This window comes from Abramis brama, assembly GCF_963993115.1.
Source record: "Abramis brama genome assembly, chromosome: 21".
NCBI classification, from domain to species: Eukaryota; Metazoa; Chordata; class Actinopteri; order Cypriniformes; family Leuciscidae; genus Abramis; species Abramis brama.
The window spans coordinates 1,958,747-1,979,880 of NC_139983.1; the positions used below are offsets into that span (position 1 = coordinate 1,958,747).

Below are 21,134 nucleotides of genomic sequence, written 5' to 3' on the forward strand. Positions count from 1 at the left end.
TAAACGTGTTTGGAGGAAGAAGAATGATGAGTACCATCCCAAGAACACCATCCCTACTGTGAAGCATGGGGGTGGTAGCATCATGCTTTGGGGGTGTTTTTCTGCACATGGGACAGGGCGACTGCACTGTATTAAGGAGAGGATGACCGGGGCCATGTATTGCGAGATTTTGGGGAACAACCTCCTTCCCTCAGTTAGAGCATTGAAGATGGGTCGAGGCTGGGTCTTCCAACATGACAATGACCCGAAGCACACAGCCAGGATAACCAAGGAGTGGCTCTGTAAGAAGCATATCAAGGTTCTGGCGTGGCCTAGCCAGTCTCCAGACCTAAACCCAATAGAGAATCTTTGGAGGAAGCTCAAACTCCGTGTTTCTCAGCGACAGCCCAGAAACCTGACTGATCTAGAGAAGATCTGTGTGGAGGAGTGGGCCAAAATCCCTCCTGCAGTGTGTGCAAACCTGGTGAAAAACTACAGGAAACGTTTGACCTCTGTAATCGCAAACAAAGGCTACTGTACCAAATATTAACATTGATTTTCTCAAGTGTTCAAATACTTATTTGCAGCTGTATCATACAAATAAATAGTTAAAAAATCATACATTGTGATTTCTGGATTTTTTCTTTAGATTATGTCTCTCACAGTGGACATGCACCTACGATGACAATTTCAGACCCCTCCATGATTTCTAAGTGGAAGAACTTGCAAAATAGCAGGGTGTTCAAATACTTATTTTCCTCACTGTATTTATCAGAATGCTTTCTAGCTGACGATAGTTATTACTCAAATCTAATTATGCTGAAACAAAGTGAATTGATCTAAATTTGCAAATTATTTTTAAAATTGAATCGGCGTGTACACACACACACACACACACACACACACAGATAAAGAGTCAAGCCTAAAGCTCTTGTAATGTGTGTGTGTGTTCTGCCTAATGTAGTTTGCTCAGTGTTGTTTAGTGATGACGGAGAGCGATAGGCTTATCTCGTTTGCTGAAGGCATGAGTATCAGCCGCGTTCGCTCCAGCGCTGACGTCACGTTACGCTGTGTGTGTGTGTGTGTGTGTCTGACCACTGGGAGGAAGTGAGGAGGAGATGTGGACACTGCGACTGACGGAGCGTAGTGTTGTGTCTGAGTTAGTGTGTTAATGTGAGTGTGTGTTGATCACTGATCATCTGTGTGTGATGTTCACATGATGGGTTTTTGTTGTTGTTGCATTTTTAGAACTCAAAAACAACTTCCATTCATTGACAGAATAGATTAACAATACACAAAACACACACAAAAGCAGCTCAGAGAGAACAAACTTTCATTGCAAACTATTAGCTCGCATTATGGATAAACAAAGTGATCATCGGTAAAATCCAAATAACTAAATATAATGTTTGCAACTGTACGGTCCAGACAATTTAAAAATGTCTCCCATACTCCGTGAAGAGGGTCCGTCTTCGAGTGGATTAGACGTGTGAGGTGGTCACGTGATCAGGGTTCCCACGGCTCCTCAAAATCCTTGAAAGTTTGTCTAAAGGCCCTGGGAAGTTTTTTTTAAATAAACGGATAAACAGATTTATTTTGTGAAAGAAGTTTTCTGGAAAGATTCTACATGATTCCCTCTGGTCCACTCATGTGTTATTTCAGCAACACTTCATGGCCTATGCGCACTAGCTTGCTTGATTTACGTTAGTTACACACATTTACACGTTACGTTAAGTGTTTCCCGGTACTTTGTGTTGTACGTTGCCATGACGTTCACACACGCAAAACTGTAACAATGTATCTTACAAGGTAACACGACCTTGCTCTCACTCGAAACATGTCCCACATGAAGTCCTTGAGTTTGAGGGTATACAGTAGAGCTGCGCGATATTGAAGAAAAATGCGACATTCCATAACTCATTAAATAATGCGATATTCGATATGCGATATGATAATGCTTAAAAAGTGTGTAAAATAAACTTAAATGATCTTTAAAATATATTTAAAATGATATAACCTACACGTTTCACATTCTTTTTGTGACGAGAAAACATCCCTAAACTTCTGACAGTGAACATCAGTGTTTTACTGTATATCAGAAGAGTTATTTTAACATCAGTGTTTTACTGTATATCAGAAGAGTTATTTTAACATCAGTGTTTTACTGTATATCAGAAGAGTTATTTTAACATCAGTGTTTTACTGTATATCAGAACAGTTATTTTAACATCAGTGTTTTACTGTATATCAGAACAGTTATTTTAACATCAGTGTTTTACTGTATATCAGAACAGTTATTTTAACATCAGTGTTTTACTGTATATCAGAAGAGTTATTTTAACATCAGTGTTTTACTGTATATCAGAAGAGTTATTTTAACATCAGTGTTTTACTGTATATCAGAAGAGTTATTTTAACATCAGTGTTTTACTGTATATCAGAAGAGTTATTTTAACATCAGTGTTTTACTGTATATCAGGAGTTATTTTAACATCAGTGTTTTACTGTATATCAGAAGAGTTATTTTAACATCAGTGTTTTACTGTATATCAGAAGAGTTATTTTAACATCAGGGGTTCAGGTTATCCTACATTAGGGTTATTAACAACAGAAACTGAATAATCAAATGTAAAACTAAAACACTGCTTAGTTTTCACTGTATGAATTAAATATATCCTGATTCTTATTAAAGCTACGACAGTTATTCAGCCGAGAGCAGCGAGTGATTTTCTCTGTCTTGTGTTCATGACCGCAGTTATTGCAAGCCTTGGCGATATTCATATCACGATTTATACATTTGTGATATTTCGATGATTTTGATATGTTGTGCAGCCCTAGTGTTGGACCTGGAAAGTCCTTGAAAGCTCCTTGAATCTGAAGTTAAGCGAGGTGTGGGAAGCCTGCGCGATGTTTAATGATGTTTGCGTGTGTTATTTGAGCATCTTTCCTCCGTCTTCTGTGTGTTCAGGAGGAGGTGTGTGTGGAGGCCGTGTCTGTCGGGGCCATTCTGTCCGACTACCAGAGGATACGTGTGGAGAACGTGTAAGTGGAGATCCTCTCTCTCGCCTCTCCTTTCCCTTTCTCACACACAACACACCACATTATGTCCTTGAGTCATTTACAACACAATAAGCCAATATGCCCAAGACTTGTATCGCCACCGCATCATGCTGGACGTTCAGATGTTCAGCTGTGGTTTTGCTGATGTGATCCTCTGTGTTCCTCGAGCTGAACTCCGCGACTGCGAGAGCTTTAGAGCTTGATTTGGCACATTTATATGCAAAGCAAGTTTATTTATATAGCACATTTCATACACAATGGTAATTCAAAGTGCTTTGCATAAAAAGGATTTAAAAAAAATAATCAGAAGAGCATAAGAAAAAAAATTACAATAAAAGTAAAGAATAAAACATTAAGAATTGATTTAAAGTGTTTTAAAGTCAATCATTTTATCCCTTAAAACTCGTCTTTTGAAAATCCAGCTTTTAATGTTGTTTATGTGTCTATGTGGTGTTTTTAATATGCTTTAAGACAATCCATGTGTAAATTCATAAGTCGACTCCATTGCTGAGTATTTCCTCCTTAAAACTGCAGTGAACCAAAGACAGTCTCAAAAACACGCTTTGAAATCGCTGGTGTTTCTGACGTCACAAACTACCTTGTAACCAATCAGATCAACGTGTGATCGTCAACCAGTGGATCTCTGAGCTGAGTGAGTGAGTGGAGGCGGGGCTCATTTGCATATTCATAGAACCACGCATACTAAATGAGGCTAGGGTGTCGAGTTACATTCAAGATATTTTAAGACATGAAGACACTTTTTTTTCAAGGAAAAAACTTTTAAATGTGTAATTTTGGTGATCAAAGATGAGTTTTAATGGATACAATTATTGCCTACAGGGGGACTTTAACTGTTAGTGACTGATTTACAGTGACTCCAAACATTAAACGGACTAGCATTAAACTAGTGATATATTTCACGATGTTTTTCATGTTCACAGCCGATGTCTCTGCCTCTCACTCGAGCTGTGCATGTATCCGCTGTCAGTCAGCTATTGTTCCTCCACAGGATAAGTGGTGTAACCCTACCTGTATACCTGACATCCCATGATGCCGAGGGGCACAGCGTATCGTGCTAATCACTTGCGCTCTCGCTTTGACCCGTGGCGCTAGCATTGAGCTGACGTCTACCCATGTCACATGAGCTGGCGTTCAGCCAAGCCGGAGAGCGAGTGCTAATTGTCAATGTCAATGTCAATTTTATTTCTATAGCACAACTAAACAGAACACCAGTTGACCAGTGTGCTTTACAATACAAAAAATTAAGAAAAAACATAAACAAAACACACAATACAATACATTTCATCATTGACCATATGCTAGTTCAAAAAGGTAAGTTTTTAGCCTAGATTAAAAACAGACATGGATGGAGCAGATCTAATACTGAATGGCAATGCATCAGCCAGTGAGAAACACACGGTCACAACTACTTTTCAGCTTTGATTTCGGAATACGTAGCAATCTCTATTGTCTTTGTTTATCTCTATTGTATTGACTTAAACTATTTAAATTGGTCATCGGATGCAAAATTCACTTTTATATGGTGTTTGCACAACCACCATACAATGAAAAAAATCCATTATCTCCTTTTTTTTAATCCTCAAAAAAGTCTAAACACTCTCAATAATCAAGCCGTTTGGATTTTCTGAGCATTATGATGTAACATTGCTCATGCTCCGCCCTCAACCATTGACGGACTGTCCCGTATTAGCATATTTACACCATTGACGGACTGTCCCGTATTAGCATATTTACGCCCTCGACCACTGACGAACTGCCCGTATTAGCATACGCCCTTGACCACTGACGCACTTCCTGTATTAGCATATTTACGCCCTCGACCACTGACGAACTGTCCCGTATTAGCATATTTACGCCCTTGACCACTGACAAACTGCCCATATTAGCATATGTACGCCCTTGACCACTGTCGACCTGTCCCGTATTAGCATACGCCCTTGACCACTGACGAACTTCCTGTATTAGCATATTTACGCCCTCGACCACTGACGACCTGTCCCTGTCCCGTATTAGCATATTTACGCCCTCGACCACTGACAAACTGCCCGTATTAGCATATTTACGCCCTCGACCACTGACAAACTGCCTGTATTAGCATACTTATGCCCTCGACCACTGACGACCTGTCCCGTATTAGCATATTTACGCCCTCGACCACTGACAAACTGCCTGTATTAGCATATTTACGCCCTCGACCACTGACAAACTGCCTGTATTAGCATACTTATGCCCTCGACCACTGACGAACTGCCCGTATTAGCATATTTATGCCCTCGACCACTGACGAAACTGTCCCGTATTAGCATATTTACACCCTCGACCACTGACGAAACTGTCCCGTATTAGCATATTTACGCCCTAGACCACTGACGAAACTGTCCCGTATTAGCATATTTACGCCCTCGACCACTGACAAACTGCCCGTATTAGCATATTTATGCCCTCGACCACTGACGAACTGCCCGTATTAGCATTTTTACGCCCTAGACCACTGACGAAACTGTCCCGTATTAGCATATTTACGCCCTAGACCACTGACGAAACTGTCCCGTATTAGCATATTTACGCCCTCGACCACTGACAAACTGCCCGTATTAGCATATTTATGCCCTCGACCACTGACGAACTGCCCGTATTAGCATTTTTACGCCCTAGATCACTGACGAAACTGTCCCGTATTAGCATATTTACGCCCTCGACCACTGACAAACTGCCCGTATAAGCATATTTACACCCTCGACCACTGACGAAACTGTCCCGTATTAGCATATTTACGCCCTCGACCACTGACGAACTGCCCGTATTAGCATATTTATGCCCTCGACCACTGACGAACTGCCCGTATAAGCATATTTACACCCTCGACCACTGACGAAACTGTCCCGTATTAGCATATTTACGCCCTCGACCACTGACGAACTGCCCGTATTAGCATATTTACGCCCTCGACCACTGACAAACTGCCCGTATAAGCATATTTACACCCTCGACCACTGACGAAACTGTCCCGTATTAGCATATTTACGCCCTCGACCACTGACAAACTGCCCGTATTAGCATATTTATGCCCTCGACCACTGACGAACTGCCCGTATTAGCATTTTTACGCCCTAGATCACTGACGAAACTGTCCCGTATTAGCATATTTACGCCCTCGACCACTGACAAACTGCCCGTATAAGCATATTTACACCCTCGACCACTGACGAACTGCCCGTATTAGCATATTTACGCCCTCGACCACTGACGAACTGCCCGTATTAGCATATTTACGCCCTCGACCACTGACGACCTGTCCCTGTCCCGTATTAGCATATTTACGCCCTCGACCACTGACGAACCGCCCGTATTAGCATATTTACGCCCTAGACCACTGACGAAACTGTCCCGTATTAGCATATTTACGCCCTCGACCACTGACAAACTGCCCGTATTAGCATATTTATGCCCTCGACCACTGACGAACTGCCCGTATTAGCATTTTTACGCCCTAGATCACTGACGAAACTGTCCCGTATTAGCATATTTACGCCCTCGACCACTGACAAACTGCCCGTATAAGCATATTTACACCCTCGACCACTGACGAACTGCCCGTATTAGCATATTTACGCCCTCGACCACTGACGAACTGCCCGTATTAGCATATTTACGCCCTCGACCACTGACGACCTGTCCCTGTCCCGTATTAGCATATTTACGCCCTCGACCACTGACGAACCGCCCGTATTAGCATATTTACGCCCTCGACCACTGACAAACTGCCCGTATTAGCATATTTACGCCCTCGACCACTGACAAACTGCCCGTATTAGCATTTTTACGCCACTGACGAACTGTTTATTATTATTATCATTTAAAGAGACATGCACCGAAACGGGTCGCTGTGAAACAGAGCTGTTTTTGAGGAGGTAAAAGGGTGTTGTTTTACACAACCATTGAGGAATTTTAACCAGAGTATGTTACAAACTTTACATGAAGACCCTAAAGAATCACATCAACTTGTGGAAAATGGGCATCCGATGACCCCTTTAACAAATAGTGTTTGAAGTGGTGTCAGAGTGCCGCCCTCTTTTCTCTTCACATCCATCATGTCCTCCTTCACGCCTGCTCAGTTTGCATTGTTCCTCTCAGTTCTCCACCTGTGGTGTGTGTGTTCTCCGCAGGTGTGCCAGGCTTCAGCTCCAGCCGCTGGCGTACCTGTGGCGCCGAGACCAGGCCGAGCTGCTCAGAGAGATCATATCAAGCGGCCTCGACGCCCTCCTCATCAAAGTGGCAGCGATCGGTGGGTGACGGCCTTTAAATCGGGCAGGGCTTGAGCAGTCCAGCCACTATTGAGTGTTTACACTGATCCTTCTTTTAGACTGGCAGGGCTGCACGATTTAGGGAAACAATCTAATAGCGATTTTTCTGATTGAATATTAAAAGTGTTTTGCTGTGTTTACGTTGATTATGGATCAATATGGCTATAAAATTAAATGTATTATTATTATGGTAACACTTTACAATAAGGTTCATTAGTTAACATTAGTTAACTACCTTAGTTAACATGAACTAAGAATGAAGAATACTTCTACAGCATTTATTAATATTAATTTTAACATTTACTAATACATTATTAAAATCAAATGTTGAACAATACGCATCTGAAGTGTCTCAGCTGAAGGCATTATTTTATTGGCTTTAATATAGCGCCCAGATTTTCTTATTGTGCCGATAACATTAAAAATGAACATATATCGGCCGATACTGATATGGTAGCCAATACATTGTGCATCCCTAACATTTTTAATTAAAACTTAAATTTTTAATTAAAATTTTACCTTATAAAACATTACTAATATAGACAATGTACAGCACTACACATACAGCATCTGTAGTATCATGTACCACCAAAATTACATTTACACTTTGATGTTTTTGAAAAACCATGGTACACTGAGAATCGTTTTGTAATGGCATTGATCCTGTGTGATGCCTGAACTTTGCAGCCCGGATCAGATGACATCAGTAATTCACACATGGGTGGTTCTTCAGGGGATGTGTGCATTGGAACACACCCAGGGTGTCTTTTAATCCCTGAAATGTCTGCGGCGTCACCTGCTCTCTCACTCCTGTTTCACACACCGCTGCAAGGGAAACGCTGATCAGGTTCCACATTTAAAGTTAAACTGAGGGGAAAAGTTTTTGTGGTGGCCTGATGTGCATGTATTTACACACTGGGCATGTGTGGATTGATAGAAATAATGATATCAACATGTAATATGTGAGTTTTAAACTGATTAGTAACCAAAACTGCATACTGGTGAACAGTGCTTAAATAAAGCAAAAAGCTCTGCTTTACATTATGCCTGAGAACAGCCCTTACCAATAACATGACCAGAACATTTCCTTAACATCACAATACCATCATTGTAACATTACTGTAGCATCTCTGCAACATCACTACATCATTATTGTAACCTCACCATAACATCACCGTAATATCTCTCTAGCAGCTCTGCAACATCACTGTAACATCACCATAAACCTGACCACAACATCAGCGTAACATCACTGCAACATCACCATAACATCACTGTAATATCTCATAACATCTGTCACATCACCATAACATCACTGTAATATCTCGTAACATCTCTGTAACATCACCATAACATTACTGTAATATCTCGTAACATCACCATAATTACTGTAATATCTCGTAACATCTCTGTCACATCACCATAACATTAATGTAATATCTCGTAACATCTCTGTAACATCACCATGACGTCACTGTAATATCTTGTAACATCATTTGAACATCACAATAACATCACCATAATGTTACTGTACCATCACCGTAATATCTCCGCAACGTCTCCACAGCATCATTGTAACATCTCTGTAACATCACCATAACATCACTGTAATATCTCGTAACATCTGTCACATCACATAACATTACTGTAATATCTCGTTACATCACCATAAAATCACTGTAATATCTCGTAACATCACCATAATTACTGTAATATCTCCATAACATTACTGTTACACATTACCATAACATTACAGTTACACATTACCACAAACCTCACCACAACATCACAGCAACATCTCTGTAGCATCACCATAACATCACTGTAATATCTCGTAACATCTGTCACATCACATAACATTACTGTAATATCTCGTTACATCACCATAATTACTGTAATATCTTGTAACATCACCATAACATTACTAGAATATCTCGTAACATCTGTAACATCACCATAACATTACTGTAATATCTCATAACATTGGTAACATCACCATAACATTACTGTAATATCTCGTAACATCACCATATTTACTGTAATATCTCGTAACATCACCATAATTACTGTAATATCTCGTAACATCACCATAATTACTGTAATATCTTGTAACATTACCATAACATTACTATATCTTGTAACATCTGTAACATCACCATAATTACTGTAATATCTCGTTACATCACCATAATTACTGTAATATCTTGTAACATCACCATAACATTACTATATCTCGTAACATCACCATAACATTACTGTAATATCTTGTAACATCACCATATTTACTGTAATATCTCGTAACATCACCATAATTACTGTAATATCTCGTAACATCACCATAACATTACTGTAATATCTCGTAACATCACCATAATTACTGTAATATCTTGTAACATCACCATAACATTACTGTAATATCTCGTAACATCATTGTAACATCACAAAAACCTCACCATAATGTTACTGTATCATCACCGTAACATCTCTGCAACGTCTCCACAGCATCATTGTAACATTTCTGTCACATCACCATAACATTACTCGCTGTAACATCACCATAACATTACTGTAATATCTCGTAACATCACCATAACATTACTGTAACACACAGCGGCAACAGCAACATGATAAAAGACACCCATGTGTTAAATTTATTAATAGCAATAGATCAGAATAAAACAGTTTGGCTCATTTATGGTGGTCAAACAGCAAGAGCGCTTCATAGAATGTGTGAATTTTATAATGGCTTCAAGCATGGCTCAACCAATCAGAATTTAGATTTGGGAAATATCCGTTTTATAATTATAGTTTGATAAAACTTTCACTGAAAAAGTTCACTGTCAGAAAAAATGTTACCTTTAGAGGTATAAAAGCTTGTCTCTGGCACAGTAAATGGACAAATCTGTACCTTATCTGTTCCTAAAAGGTGCCTTAGAGTAATACGTACCCTTAAGGTACAACTATGGACCATTTAGGGGTAAATAATGTACAAAGACCCCTAAAGTTACAATTTTATGCACGATTTGTACGATGTTGACTTTGAAATGAGTGTGTTTGTGGTTAACACTAATGGACTGGTAACGGTGAACTGGAGAAGGTTATATCTCAGTAGCTCTTTTGCATATAATGTTTATATTGAGCTTTAAAGCTTGAATGATTAGAATGTAAATGTGGAGTTGTAAATCTTCCGTCCCTTTCTATTATTTGAAGGGTTTCAGATGAATTGGGATTACCACTTGTTTTTTTTTCTATCAAAATCCCTTTTTTTCCCCCCAACAAATCCCGTCCCGTGTCTTATCTGCGCTCTTCTAAATGTGTTTTTAAGCTGATAATTCAGCGTGTGAATATGAGCGATCACACCGCCTGTGTTTTAAACCCTTCGCTGCAGGAGACACTCAAGAGGAGCTTTGTGTTTTCTTGTGTATTTTCTGTCGCTTGTTTAGACTGATACTCACTGGATCCGTGTGTGTGTGTGTGTTGAAGGAATGTTAAATATCAGCCGAACGCTTGTCCAAATGAGCCCTGAGCGATCTGCCGGCACAGCTTACCCCCAAACCCCTACAGCACCGCCGGCTCTTGACAAATCATCCTCTAAAAGCAAATTCCCCACATATCTGGAAGAGTGTAATTATGCGAGGTGTGTGTTTTCTGCTTGGCTACAGGTAGAAGGGGAAGATGTTATCTCGGCTGGCTTTTCACCTGGCCTCAGGCACCGGTAATTAGAAATTAGAGGGTTTGGATGGACTTGCACTGCCTCAGGCCGTCGAGTAATTGAGGCTTTCATGGGTTTCATGGGTCAGGGCTGCGTGTGTGTATTGGGTGACAGAGGTGTGTTGTACATTCACACACACCACAGGTGGAAATAAACACTTGTGACGTGAGAAATGTCTTTAAATGTGTGCCTGCTACGACTGTGGGGTACAAATAACAGCCTTGTAGCCGTATACTGTAGATTCCAAATGTTTAATGCAAGAATTGAACAAAAATCCAGGCTTGTTTTCTTTTATATGCACCAATATAACAATACTCTACATTATATTTGTGCTACATTTTTTCACATTATCTCAGTTTATTCACTATAGTTTAGAAAATGGTAATAAATATGAGCAGAACTCAGAGTTATGAACTCAGTTGATATTTGACTGGTTTTGTCCGTCCTTCTGTTAGACTGTCTCACACATGAATTATGTTGAATATCTGTCAGCTGTTAAATTTAACTACACAATTAGACTATACCAGTTTAGCTCAACCAATCACCAAGCAATGCTTCATTGTGTTCAGTCTGTGTGTAAAAAGAGCATTAGCAATTAAAGACAAAACACTTCAGAAAACATGATCAAGTCAAAGAGTCTCAATCATTTTTGATCCCAAATTTTTACAAATTTTAGAATTTTACAGAGTTAAGAGTTTTTGTGTATAATATGTCACAGTTGACTTTATTTTGCTCTCCTCACTTACATAAATGAACTATAGTGTCCTGCACACACTAGTAAAACATATATATAAAAAATTATATCTGGTGTCTGAATAATTTTTGGTTTGACTGTATGGAAATACAAAGAATTTGTGACAATTTTTGAATAATGACACAAATAAATTGGTACATGAGTTTTGAACTGATTCACAGAAACAAATCAAATGTATTAACTCGACTCACATGATAAAAAAGAGTCATGAGCGAGTAATGACACAATGTCAATGTCATTCACAATGTCATAGTCATAGTGAGGGAACAGTAAAGGTAACAATAAGGTTTGTTAACATTTAAAAATACAACAAAGATTACATTTACAGCATGAGTTAATCTAAGTAAATGTTAATTGTAACGCTTTACAATAAGGTTCATTAGTTAACATTAGTTTATGTATTAACTATCATGAACTAACAATGAGCAATACATTTGTTACAGTATTTATTAATCTTTGTTAATGTTAGTTAATAAAAATCCAGCTGTTTGTTAATGTTAGTTCACAGTGCATTAACTAATGTTCACTAATACAACCTTTGATTTTAATAACGTATTAGTAAATGTTGAAATTAATATTAACTAAGATTAATAAATGAGGAAGAAGAATTGTTCATCCTTAGTTCATGTTAACTAATGAACCTTATTGTAAAGGGTTACCATGTTAATTTATATATATTCTAGTCATTGTCGTTTGTTCATTATAAAAAATGTTCACCACCAGGAATGTCTAGAAATGAAACGCTGCTATAAAATATAATTTCATTCATACCTAAACGCATGAACTGATGTTAACGACCTGATGTTGAGCGTAACCTCACTGTAAATGGTGTCCCGTTGTGAATATAGTGCCCACGCATTAGGCGTCTGCTCCCTCGTCACCGGTGATATGAACTATAATCCTGTGATAACACTTGAAGAGGAGGATTGTGGGTAATCGGGGGGTTGACAGCGTTTTAAAGGAGGGGGTCTGTGTTTATGAGACGGCTGCCCACACAGTGTCCAAGTCCAAGACGATCTCCTGCGTGTTTGTGCCAACAAGTTTCTGTAATCATGTCAGAAACCAGAGCAGAAGTTTCGCGATCGCTCGCCACCTCCGTGAAGCCGAGCGGAGATAATTGGCTGGTGAATACGGCAGCGTTGGATATTCATGTAATTAGTTAATTGGTTGATTTGTGTGTGTGAGGATGTCCAGGCGCAGGGTTGTTTCCAGCTGTTAATTGGATGACAGTTCCAGTGGAAATTGGCATGTGTGAAGTTGAAAGGTCTGTTTGCAGTGTTACGGCTTTCCTGTGTTTATTGCGTGCTTTAGAATTTATTTTCTGCAATTATACGGACACTTTCGGCACAAACTTTTCCACCCGGATGGTTGGCATCATGTTCTTATAATTGAAATGCACGCGACCCTTTCTCGACATGTGTTTTGTGTATTTTATTTAGAGATATGTGCAAATCTTGATGATCCAGGGAACATCGCTGGATGGAAATCATATCTGTTCTTCAGTGTTTCTGTCAGTTTCCATGAAAGCAACGTAACATCTAGCATCCAGACTGATCGCTAAACCAACCAGACGTTTACCTTAAATCCTTCTGCTTTGTCCATTGGAATGATTTATATAATTCTTGTTTGCTGATTAACTGGAGTTTGTGATAAAAGTGTCAAATATCTAACATTGCATTTGTTTGACACTCATATATATAACATTCAATGATAATTTTCCAACTCTCCAGTTGAATGATAACCATAATAATGAACAGATTTATCAATGTTAATATTCAGAGAAGCCTACACTTTATTGGCAGGGACAAAAAAAGAAGATATTTTGAGAAATATCTCTGGTTTTTTTTCTCCCTATACAATGGAAGTCACCAAAAGGTTTGGTTAAAATTCTTCAAAACATCTTTTTTTTTTTTTTTCACACAGAAGACAGAAAGTCATACATGTTTGGATTGACATAATTACATTCATTTTTGGTTGAACTGTCCCTTATAAAGTGCTTGAACGAAGAGAAACTTGCTTCACCAGTTGCTGAAGAGGTCATTTTTTAATAAAAATGTACTTAAATATTCTGTAGTTAAGTATTTGCATGTGGTAATATGTAAAATCTCACACATTGGGAGCTCAATAACTCACTCTGATCCTGATTTGCTGTTGACGTTTATGGCACAAACAGCGATAAGACTTTGAGATTGGTGATATTAAGAGTAACAGTTTCAATCCCAGGACAAAACTAGCCTGTGTGTTTGATTATGAGCATCAGCTCTTTATGAAAGTTCATACTCTTCATAAACATCACATATCAGTCATGCATTGATTGTCGCATTAGTGTTGTTAATGTTTGTATTACTGCTTTAATGCTTTCAGTATGCAGGTTATACACTGTCAGTTTTAACTGGCTGTGATAAACATCAGATGAGGTTATAATTGCAGCTTTATTCCATTTATTGGATAAAAAGATTAAATCTCTGATGTGTCTGCTGAATTGTATTCGTCGTACGGCTATTATTCCTCACACAGCTGTTGAATTTCTGATAAGAGCTCGAACAAATTTTCCGATCTGTCTTAATCTCCCCATCTCGTGTGTGTTCGTTCGCTCTCCCCTACAAAGCTCTCGCTCACAGATCGGCCGATAACGCACCACTATTGTTTCGGCTCGGGTCTGCGAGAGCATTGTTCAGGAGATGAACTAGCTCACCTTCCAGCGCGAGATGCTTATTTCATCCGTTTTAAAGCTAAAATGTTCCTCAACATGAATCCAATTTAGCTGGCGTTGGATTAAAGCGGATCTGTCAGTCGAATCTGTGCGCTTTAATTCAGTAGCAGATTTGGTTCACATTAAGCATATAGGCAGGCCATTGGGACTTTGACTGTTTAATGATGCTGTTGGCGATACTGGAGTCTCGTTGATAAGGCTGAAAGATGAGGATTGCTCGATATGGAGCCTCTTAAACTTTACTTCGCTCAAGACCACGAGATCCTGCACTCTCAGACAAGAAGGGTACAAAAGCTGTCACTGGAACGGTGCCCTTTAAATACCATTTAGGTACTAATATGTTCACTTTTAGGTACAAGGGTGTAGCTTTTGGAAGCTTTTGTACCTTTTTTTCTGAGAGGGTCAGTTATCTTTAGGGATGCACCGATATGAACATTTTGGGCGATGCCGATAAATCGATATATTTGAAAGCCGATAACCGATATATCGGCTGATTAATCTAAATACAAGTTTTTATAGAATTTTTTTTAGAGCCTGATTACAAAAACAAAAGTCTCACCATTATAATCCATGTCCCAAGCACACAATTGTGATGTTCTCATTATAATTTTATGTAGCCGATATGACAGACTTGCACATGTTGCACTTTACTGTATTTTCCTTTTTTTAAGTGATTTCAATCATATTTCAAGCAATTCAAATCAAAAGTTATTGTATTATTTCTGTAATAATAATCTAGCGTCTAATAACATAAACATTTCCCAAAGTAAATTACGTTCTTTCTTCTGCGAAGCACAGCAGGAGCAAGACAGTTGTACAGGTTTGCATTGGCACCGGAGCGAGTAAACAATGGTAGAATTGTTGTTTTTTGGTGAATTATCCCAATCTGTTAATCACAGTTCATTACGACAATTGATTTGTACCGCAAGTCTTCTGAAATGTTGTCTAAATATTGAAATGAGGCATTATCTAATTAAATATGCATGCACTAATTTGCATGCATTTCCATAACATAAATCTGAACATTGGATAAAGCCAAGTTCATTATTCTTGTTAATCGTTTTTGACGTATTAAAGGTTTTTGCGGAGGGGATTTTGGATTTCTCTTTTTATCACTCCAGAAATCAGAAAATAGAGGGTTTTTTTCAAATGATTTTCTCCATGTTTTTAGGAATCAAATGTTATATAAATCAGGTGAATGTTAAATGAACAAAACCTTTAAAAAAATAATAAATAAATAAAAACCTCCAGAATATACAGTGGACAGGAATAATCCTGTAAAGTTTGGTGTAAGAGCTGCTAAAGTGGTGATTTCTCATTTAGATTCCTGTATGTATTGGAATGGACCCTTTTCTCATTTGTGAAAAGTCTCAGAAGCAAAAGTCATAAACTTCTATAGCGGTGAATGGGAGATGACCGCAAATATATATTTTTTGTATTTGCATTTGCTCTAATAGCAAAAGAAAAAGTCTGTGATAGCGTTTCAACGACTTTCCAAAAGAGGAAAATATATTTTTCCGCCACTCCATCAGCTGTTGTATTAGAAACACCCTCGTGTCAATTCGTTTTTTGTCATTTACTGCCAAGGTAATATATCACAAGGTATAGCATTATAAATGTGTATTAAGTCCGCCTGTAGTCAATAATTTTTTCCCTTAAAACTCATCTTTGATCACCAAAATTACATATTTAAACCCTTTTTCCTTGAAAGAAAGTCTTCATGCCTTAAAATATCTTGAATGTAACTCGACACCCTTGCCTCATTTAGTATGCATGGTTCTATGAATATACAAATGAGCCCCGCCTCCACTCACTCAGCTCAGAGATCCACTAGTTGACGATCACACGTTGATCTGATTGGTTACAAGGTAGTTTGTGATGTCAGAAACACCAGCGATTTCAAAGCGTGTTTTTGAGACTGTCTTTGGTTCACTGCAGTTTTAAGGAGGAAATACTCAGCAATGGAGTCGACTTATGAATTTACACATGGTTTGTCTTAAAGCATATTAAAAACACCACATAGACACATAAACTACATTAAAAGCTGGATTTTCACCACAGGGGACTTTAAATGTACATGTTGGATGTTTTGTTTCCTCTAGTCTGAAAGAAGACAAGTTATGTAAGCAAAATAGTCCAAAATCTCTAAACTTGACCAGTGCATGTAAAAACAATGGTGTCTTGAAGTCTAGACTAAAGAAGCACGTAAGGAAAGAAAGCCGTATTGTAAGAACTTGTGACCTAAAAAGAATTTGCTCTAATTTGAAGCTCATGAAATCTAATGCAAAACTTGAGAATCCATTTGTGCGCAGTTCACTGGCTTGGAAGTTGACTGGATTAAATCTGAGTTTTATAGGATAATAATGAGTTAAGGACTTTTTTCCAGCGTATCTCTCCTTGGGGCTCTGCTTGGACTCTGCTTGTCTAAAGGGCAGCGGGAATGGACGTGCAGACAGATGAATGGTGCTTGGACTGAGCTTATTTGTGTTTAATGTGCCATAAGGGGGTGAGGTAATTAGCTTTAGGTCAGGTAGTAAAACAGGTGCAGATGAATGAACGCCGTGCAGCTCATGTAAATGAGAGATGATCTTGACTGTCTGAATATTTTAGGCCAGTATGGATGTAGTTGGTCCAGATCTGCTATATTCACCTGGTTTTAGATGTTCGTTATGTCGACAGTCAGAAAGTTACAACAGCTACGATGACGATGCACAATATAAAAACATTAATGGCATAATACTGTATTGTAATTAATGGCAATTTCGTGTTTTGTTCTATTATGGCGCCTTCAAAAGTACATGTGTGTGTCAAATTTGGTGAAAATATATTACTTTGTTTTGGAGTTTTAGACATTTATATGTATGAGCGCATTATAAATGATTCATGGGCGACATTGATTGGATTTTTTTGCCACTTACTATCAAAATTTTTATATTGGGGCATTAGCAGATTGCTAGCGACCTATGTTTCCGAATTTCCTACGGTGGTTTCGTCTCGATTGGACAGTTTTGAAGATATTAGCGGAAGTTTTTTAAGTGCTAAATCACAATGTTGCACAAGCCATAAGGTGAAACTTGGCATGTTTGGTATCATTGGACTCGACAAGGATTCAAGATTCTAATGACGTGACTCCCATAAAAATAAGTTGACCACACCCAACATTATATGCATTTGAATATTTGATTTTACCGCTAGATGGCGCTGTCTCAAAACTTCTCAGGCTCCTTCAGGGCATCGTGCTGATGACCCATACCAAGGTTTGTAACGATACGCTAATGCATTCATAAAATACAGCATTTTTTTAATACTTTATGATTTTCAATACAGCATTTTACTACAAAATTCAAAATGGCCGACGGCCAAAATAACCGATATGGAAAAATTGGATATCATTCGACTCAGCACGCCGCTCCGAATCTAACAAGAACACTTATTAAAATTGGCAATTTTTCATATCTCTGGACCAGTAGGTGGCACTGTGGCGAAACACAGCATGCAGCCTCAGGTCATGCTTGAGATGACATGGACCAAGTTTGTTGTGAATACGATAAAGCATTGAGGAGATACAGCCTTACGTCTATTTTCGCAAGCGCTGCATACCATTTGTTTGTACGTTTTTTGAAAACGGTTTAACAAATTGACTTGAATTCCATAACTTTTTTTAGCACGGTCTGAAGATGGTCTGGTTTACATTTCGTGAAAATCGGAGCAACAGCCTTGGAGGAGTTAGAAAAAGTAGGTTTTTCAGAAAATTTTGTTCTAATTGAATATTGTTTCTAGCCCTTGCGATTCAAAAGTTATTAGCACAGATGTAGGTCAAACTTTGGACAGTTGGTGGCGCTAGAGGGATTGAGATAGAGACTCCAAATTTGCTATGGTGAATGTTTGGACTTACTTCTATCCGTGTGCCAAATTTCATAACTTTTTACCATACGATTCTACGGGCTACCATTGACTCAAGCGCAAGAAGAAGAAACGGAAACGGAAGAATAATAATAATAGGAACGCCAGCCTTCAGTGCTTGGCCCCTAATAATGCACACTTCATCAAATATGATGCAAATTCAGCTCAATTCAGTTCAGTGTTGATTTAGTTCAGTTCATTGTGTAAATTATGCAACAAGTTCAATTCTGCTGTAAAGCAGCTCTACAGAAGGCAATAATGTCATTATTCAGATTAATTCAGTTCAAGATTTGTTCTCATCCAACAATGTCAGTGCAGTTAAATCAATAATATTACTGAATATTAACCCTAACTGAGCAAGCTGAAGGCGACAGTGGCGAGGAGCAAGATCAAGGTGACAGAAATAGAGAAAAAACACCAAGATTATAAGCATGCCTCTTCCCAGATTCAGTTTCACTGTATATATACTCTCAAGAATCAGTGATATACTGATTTACTTCATAAGGAGTGGAGCGAGACACACAGTTACATGATGCAATCCGTCTCTTTTACTTTATTTTCCCTCTGCATCCTAGCTTTAAATACCAAATTTGCAGTGTGCTTGATCCTTTATTTAAAATCAAGACGTTAATGAAGATATTATAAAAAAGACTCCCTCTCAGCAGTTTGAAATCAATCATTAAATTTGTTTTAAAGGCATGACTAATTAAAAAGGATATTTAAATAGGATTGAATTTTAATGGCGTTCTCCCTGTTACCTTTGTGTGGGGTTAACATGAGAGGAGAGGAGATTAGATATTCTCACACTAATTATGAGCGGTGTTCCCCAGGGCCGGGTAATGGGGCCGCTCTCGTTCTCATTGATCCCCTGCAGATCCGAGCGCGCCGGCATGATCCTCTGAAAACACGCCAGCTAAAGTGCAGGTTCCCTCAGGGCTTGTGGTTTGGACCCTGATCTCTGAGGTCAGGCGGGAAGAAAGGCGCTTTTCTGCGGTTCGCTCTAGTGCTACACGACAATCATGAGCGGACGGGAAAATATGGGCTTGTGTTATGATGGGTTGTCATGGTTTGTTGTGAAAAGTGGTGAGATTTTAACCTCTTGATGGATTTGAGTTTGTACAAGGTTTTGCAGTAGTAGTTTTGGCCACTTTATTGCACTTTCCATTAAATACTGACATATGACAAGCAATGAAAGCTTCATGTGGGGTGGGAGATCATGGTAGCTTTTTTACACTAATTTTAGACTGAATGCATCAAGCTCAGCCGTGAACTCTATTACAAAAGCTATTTTGGTAACATTTTACAATAAGGTTCATTAGTTAACATTAGTTAACTACCTTAGTTAACATGAACTAAGAATGAACAATACTTCAGCATTTATTAATCTTAGTTAATATTAATTTCAACATTTACTAATACGTTATTAAAATCAAAGGTTGTATTAGTTAACATTAGTTAATGCACTGTGAACTAACATGAACAAACAATGAACAGCTGGATTTTTATTAACTAACATTAACAAAGATTAATAAATACTGTAACAAATGTATTGCTTATTGTTAGTTTATGTTAGTTAATACATTATCTAATGTTAACTAATGAACTAATGAATAAATCTGCTTTAAGACAAACCATGTGTAAATTCATAAGTCGACTCCATTGCTGAGTATTTTCTCCTTAAAACTGCAGTGAACCAAAGACAGTCTCAAAAACACGCTTTGAAATCGCTGGTGTTTCTGACGTCACAAACTACCTTGTAACCAATCAGATCAACGTGTGATCGTCAACCAGTGGATCTCTGAGCTGAGGGAGTGAGTGGAGGCGGGGCTCATTTGCATATTCATAGAACCACGCATACTAAATGAGGCAAAGGTGTCGAGATACAATCAAGATATTTTAGGGCATGAAGACATTTTTTTCAAGGAAAAATATTTAAATGGGTTATTTTGTGATCAAAGATGAGTTTTAAAGGATACAATTATGCCTCGTTTCCACTGAGCAGTACGGTACGGTTCGGGTCTGTTAACCATGATCTGGCTAGCGTTTCCACTGCCAACAGTACCCTTACTTGATAGGCGTGGTGTTTCGATCAACGTCATTTTCGCGCGAAGAAGAACATAGAGCATGTAGAACATGCTACAATGGATGACATGCAGCAGATCTTGTTCTTGCTCCTCGACATGTTTGTCACAAGAAGACAAGCGCCGACATTAGGCTTTTCTCAATATCAAGTACGCAAAGTTTGTACTTGCCATGTGCGACTCCTACATGCAAATGGTACAGCGCGTTTTTAAAAGCGTCACTCAGCTCGCTCTGCTACTCCGGTTATCTCTGTTAACTTGCTCTGTATGTACATTTTAAGAAACAATAAAACGAAATATGTAATATAAAACACCACTCTGCCTCTTTTCGTTTTCATTTAAATAAATTAAACATTATAGGGACACAAATGTGGTTCATGCGCAACGCATATTCATTATTCACTGCACGTTATACGTTATTCTATTTATAACAAAACGAAATTTAAAACACAACCCTAACGTTACCTCTTTTCGTTTAAATAAAAAAATAAATAAACATATTCCAGGCAATATATGCGTTTGTACAAATGTTGCAATAAACATCAGTGATAATCTTGTAATAAAAAAAGACAAGAAACCATATTTCTTTTTGTAAAATTTCAGTTTT

General features: G+C 38.4%; 1 protein-coding gene across 2 annotated transcripts in view; it reads left to right on the top strand.

The window, feature by feature from the left end:
• Nucleotides 1–21,134, top strand: part of dph6 (diphthamine biosynthesis 6) — a 100,207-nt gene that overhangs the window by 12,219 nt on the left and 66,854 nt on the right. For both annotated transcript variants that reach the window (XM_084097317.1, XM_084097318.1), the window contains exons 4-5: nt 2,948–3,021; nt 7,227–7,345. In XM_084097317.1, coding sequence (XP_083953443.1) covers nt 2,948–3,021; nt 7,227–7,345 — 193 coding nt within the window. The remainder of the gene's footprint in view (nt 1–2,947; nt 3,022–7,226; nt 7,346–21,134) is intronic.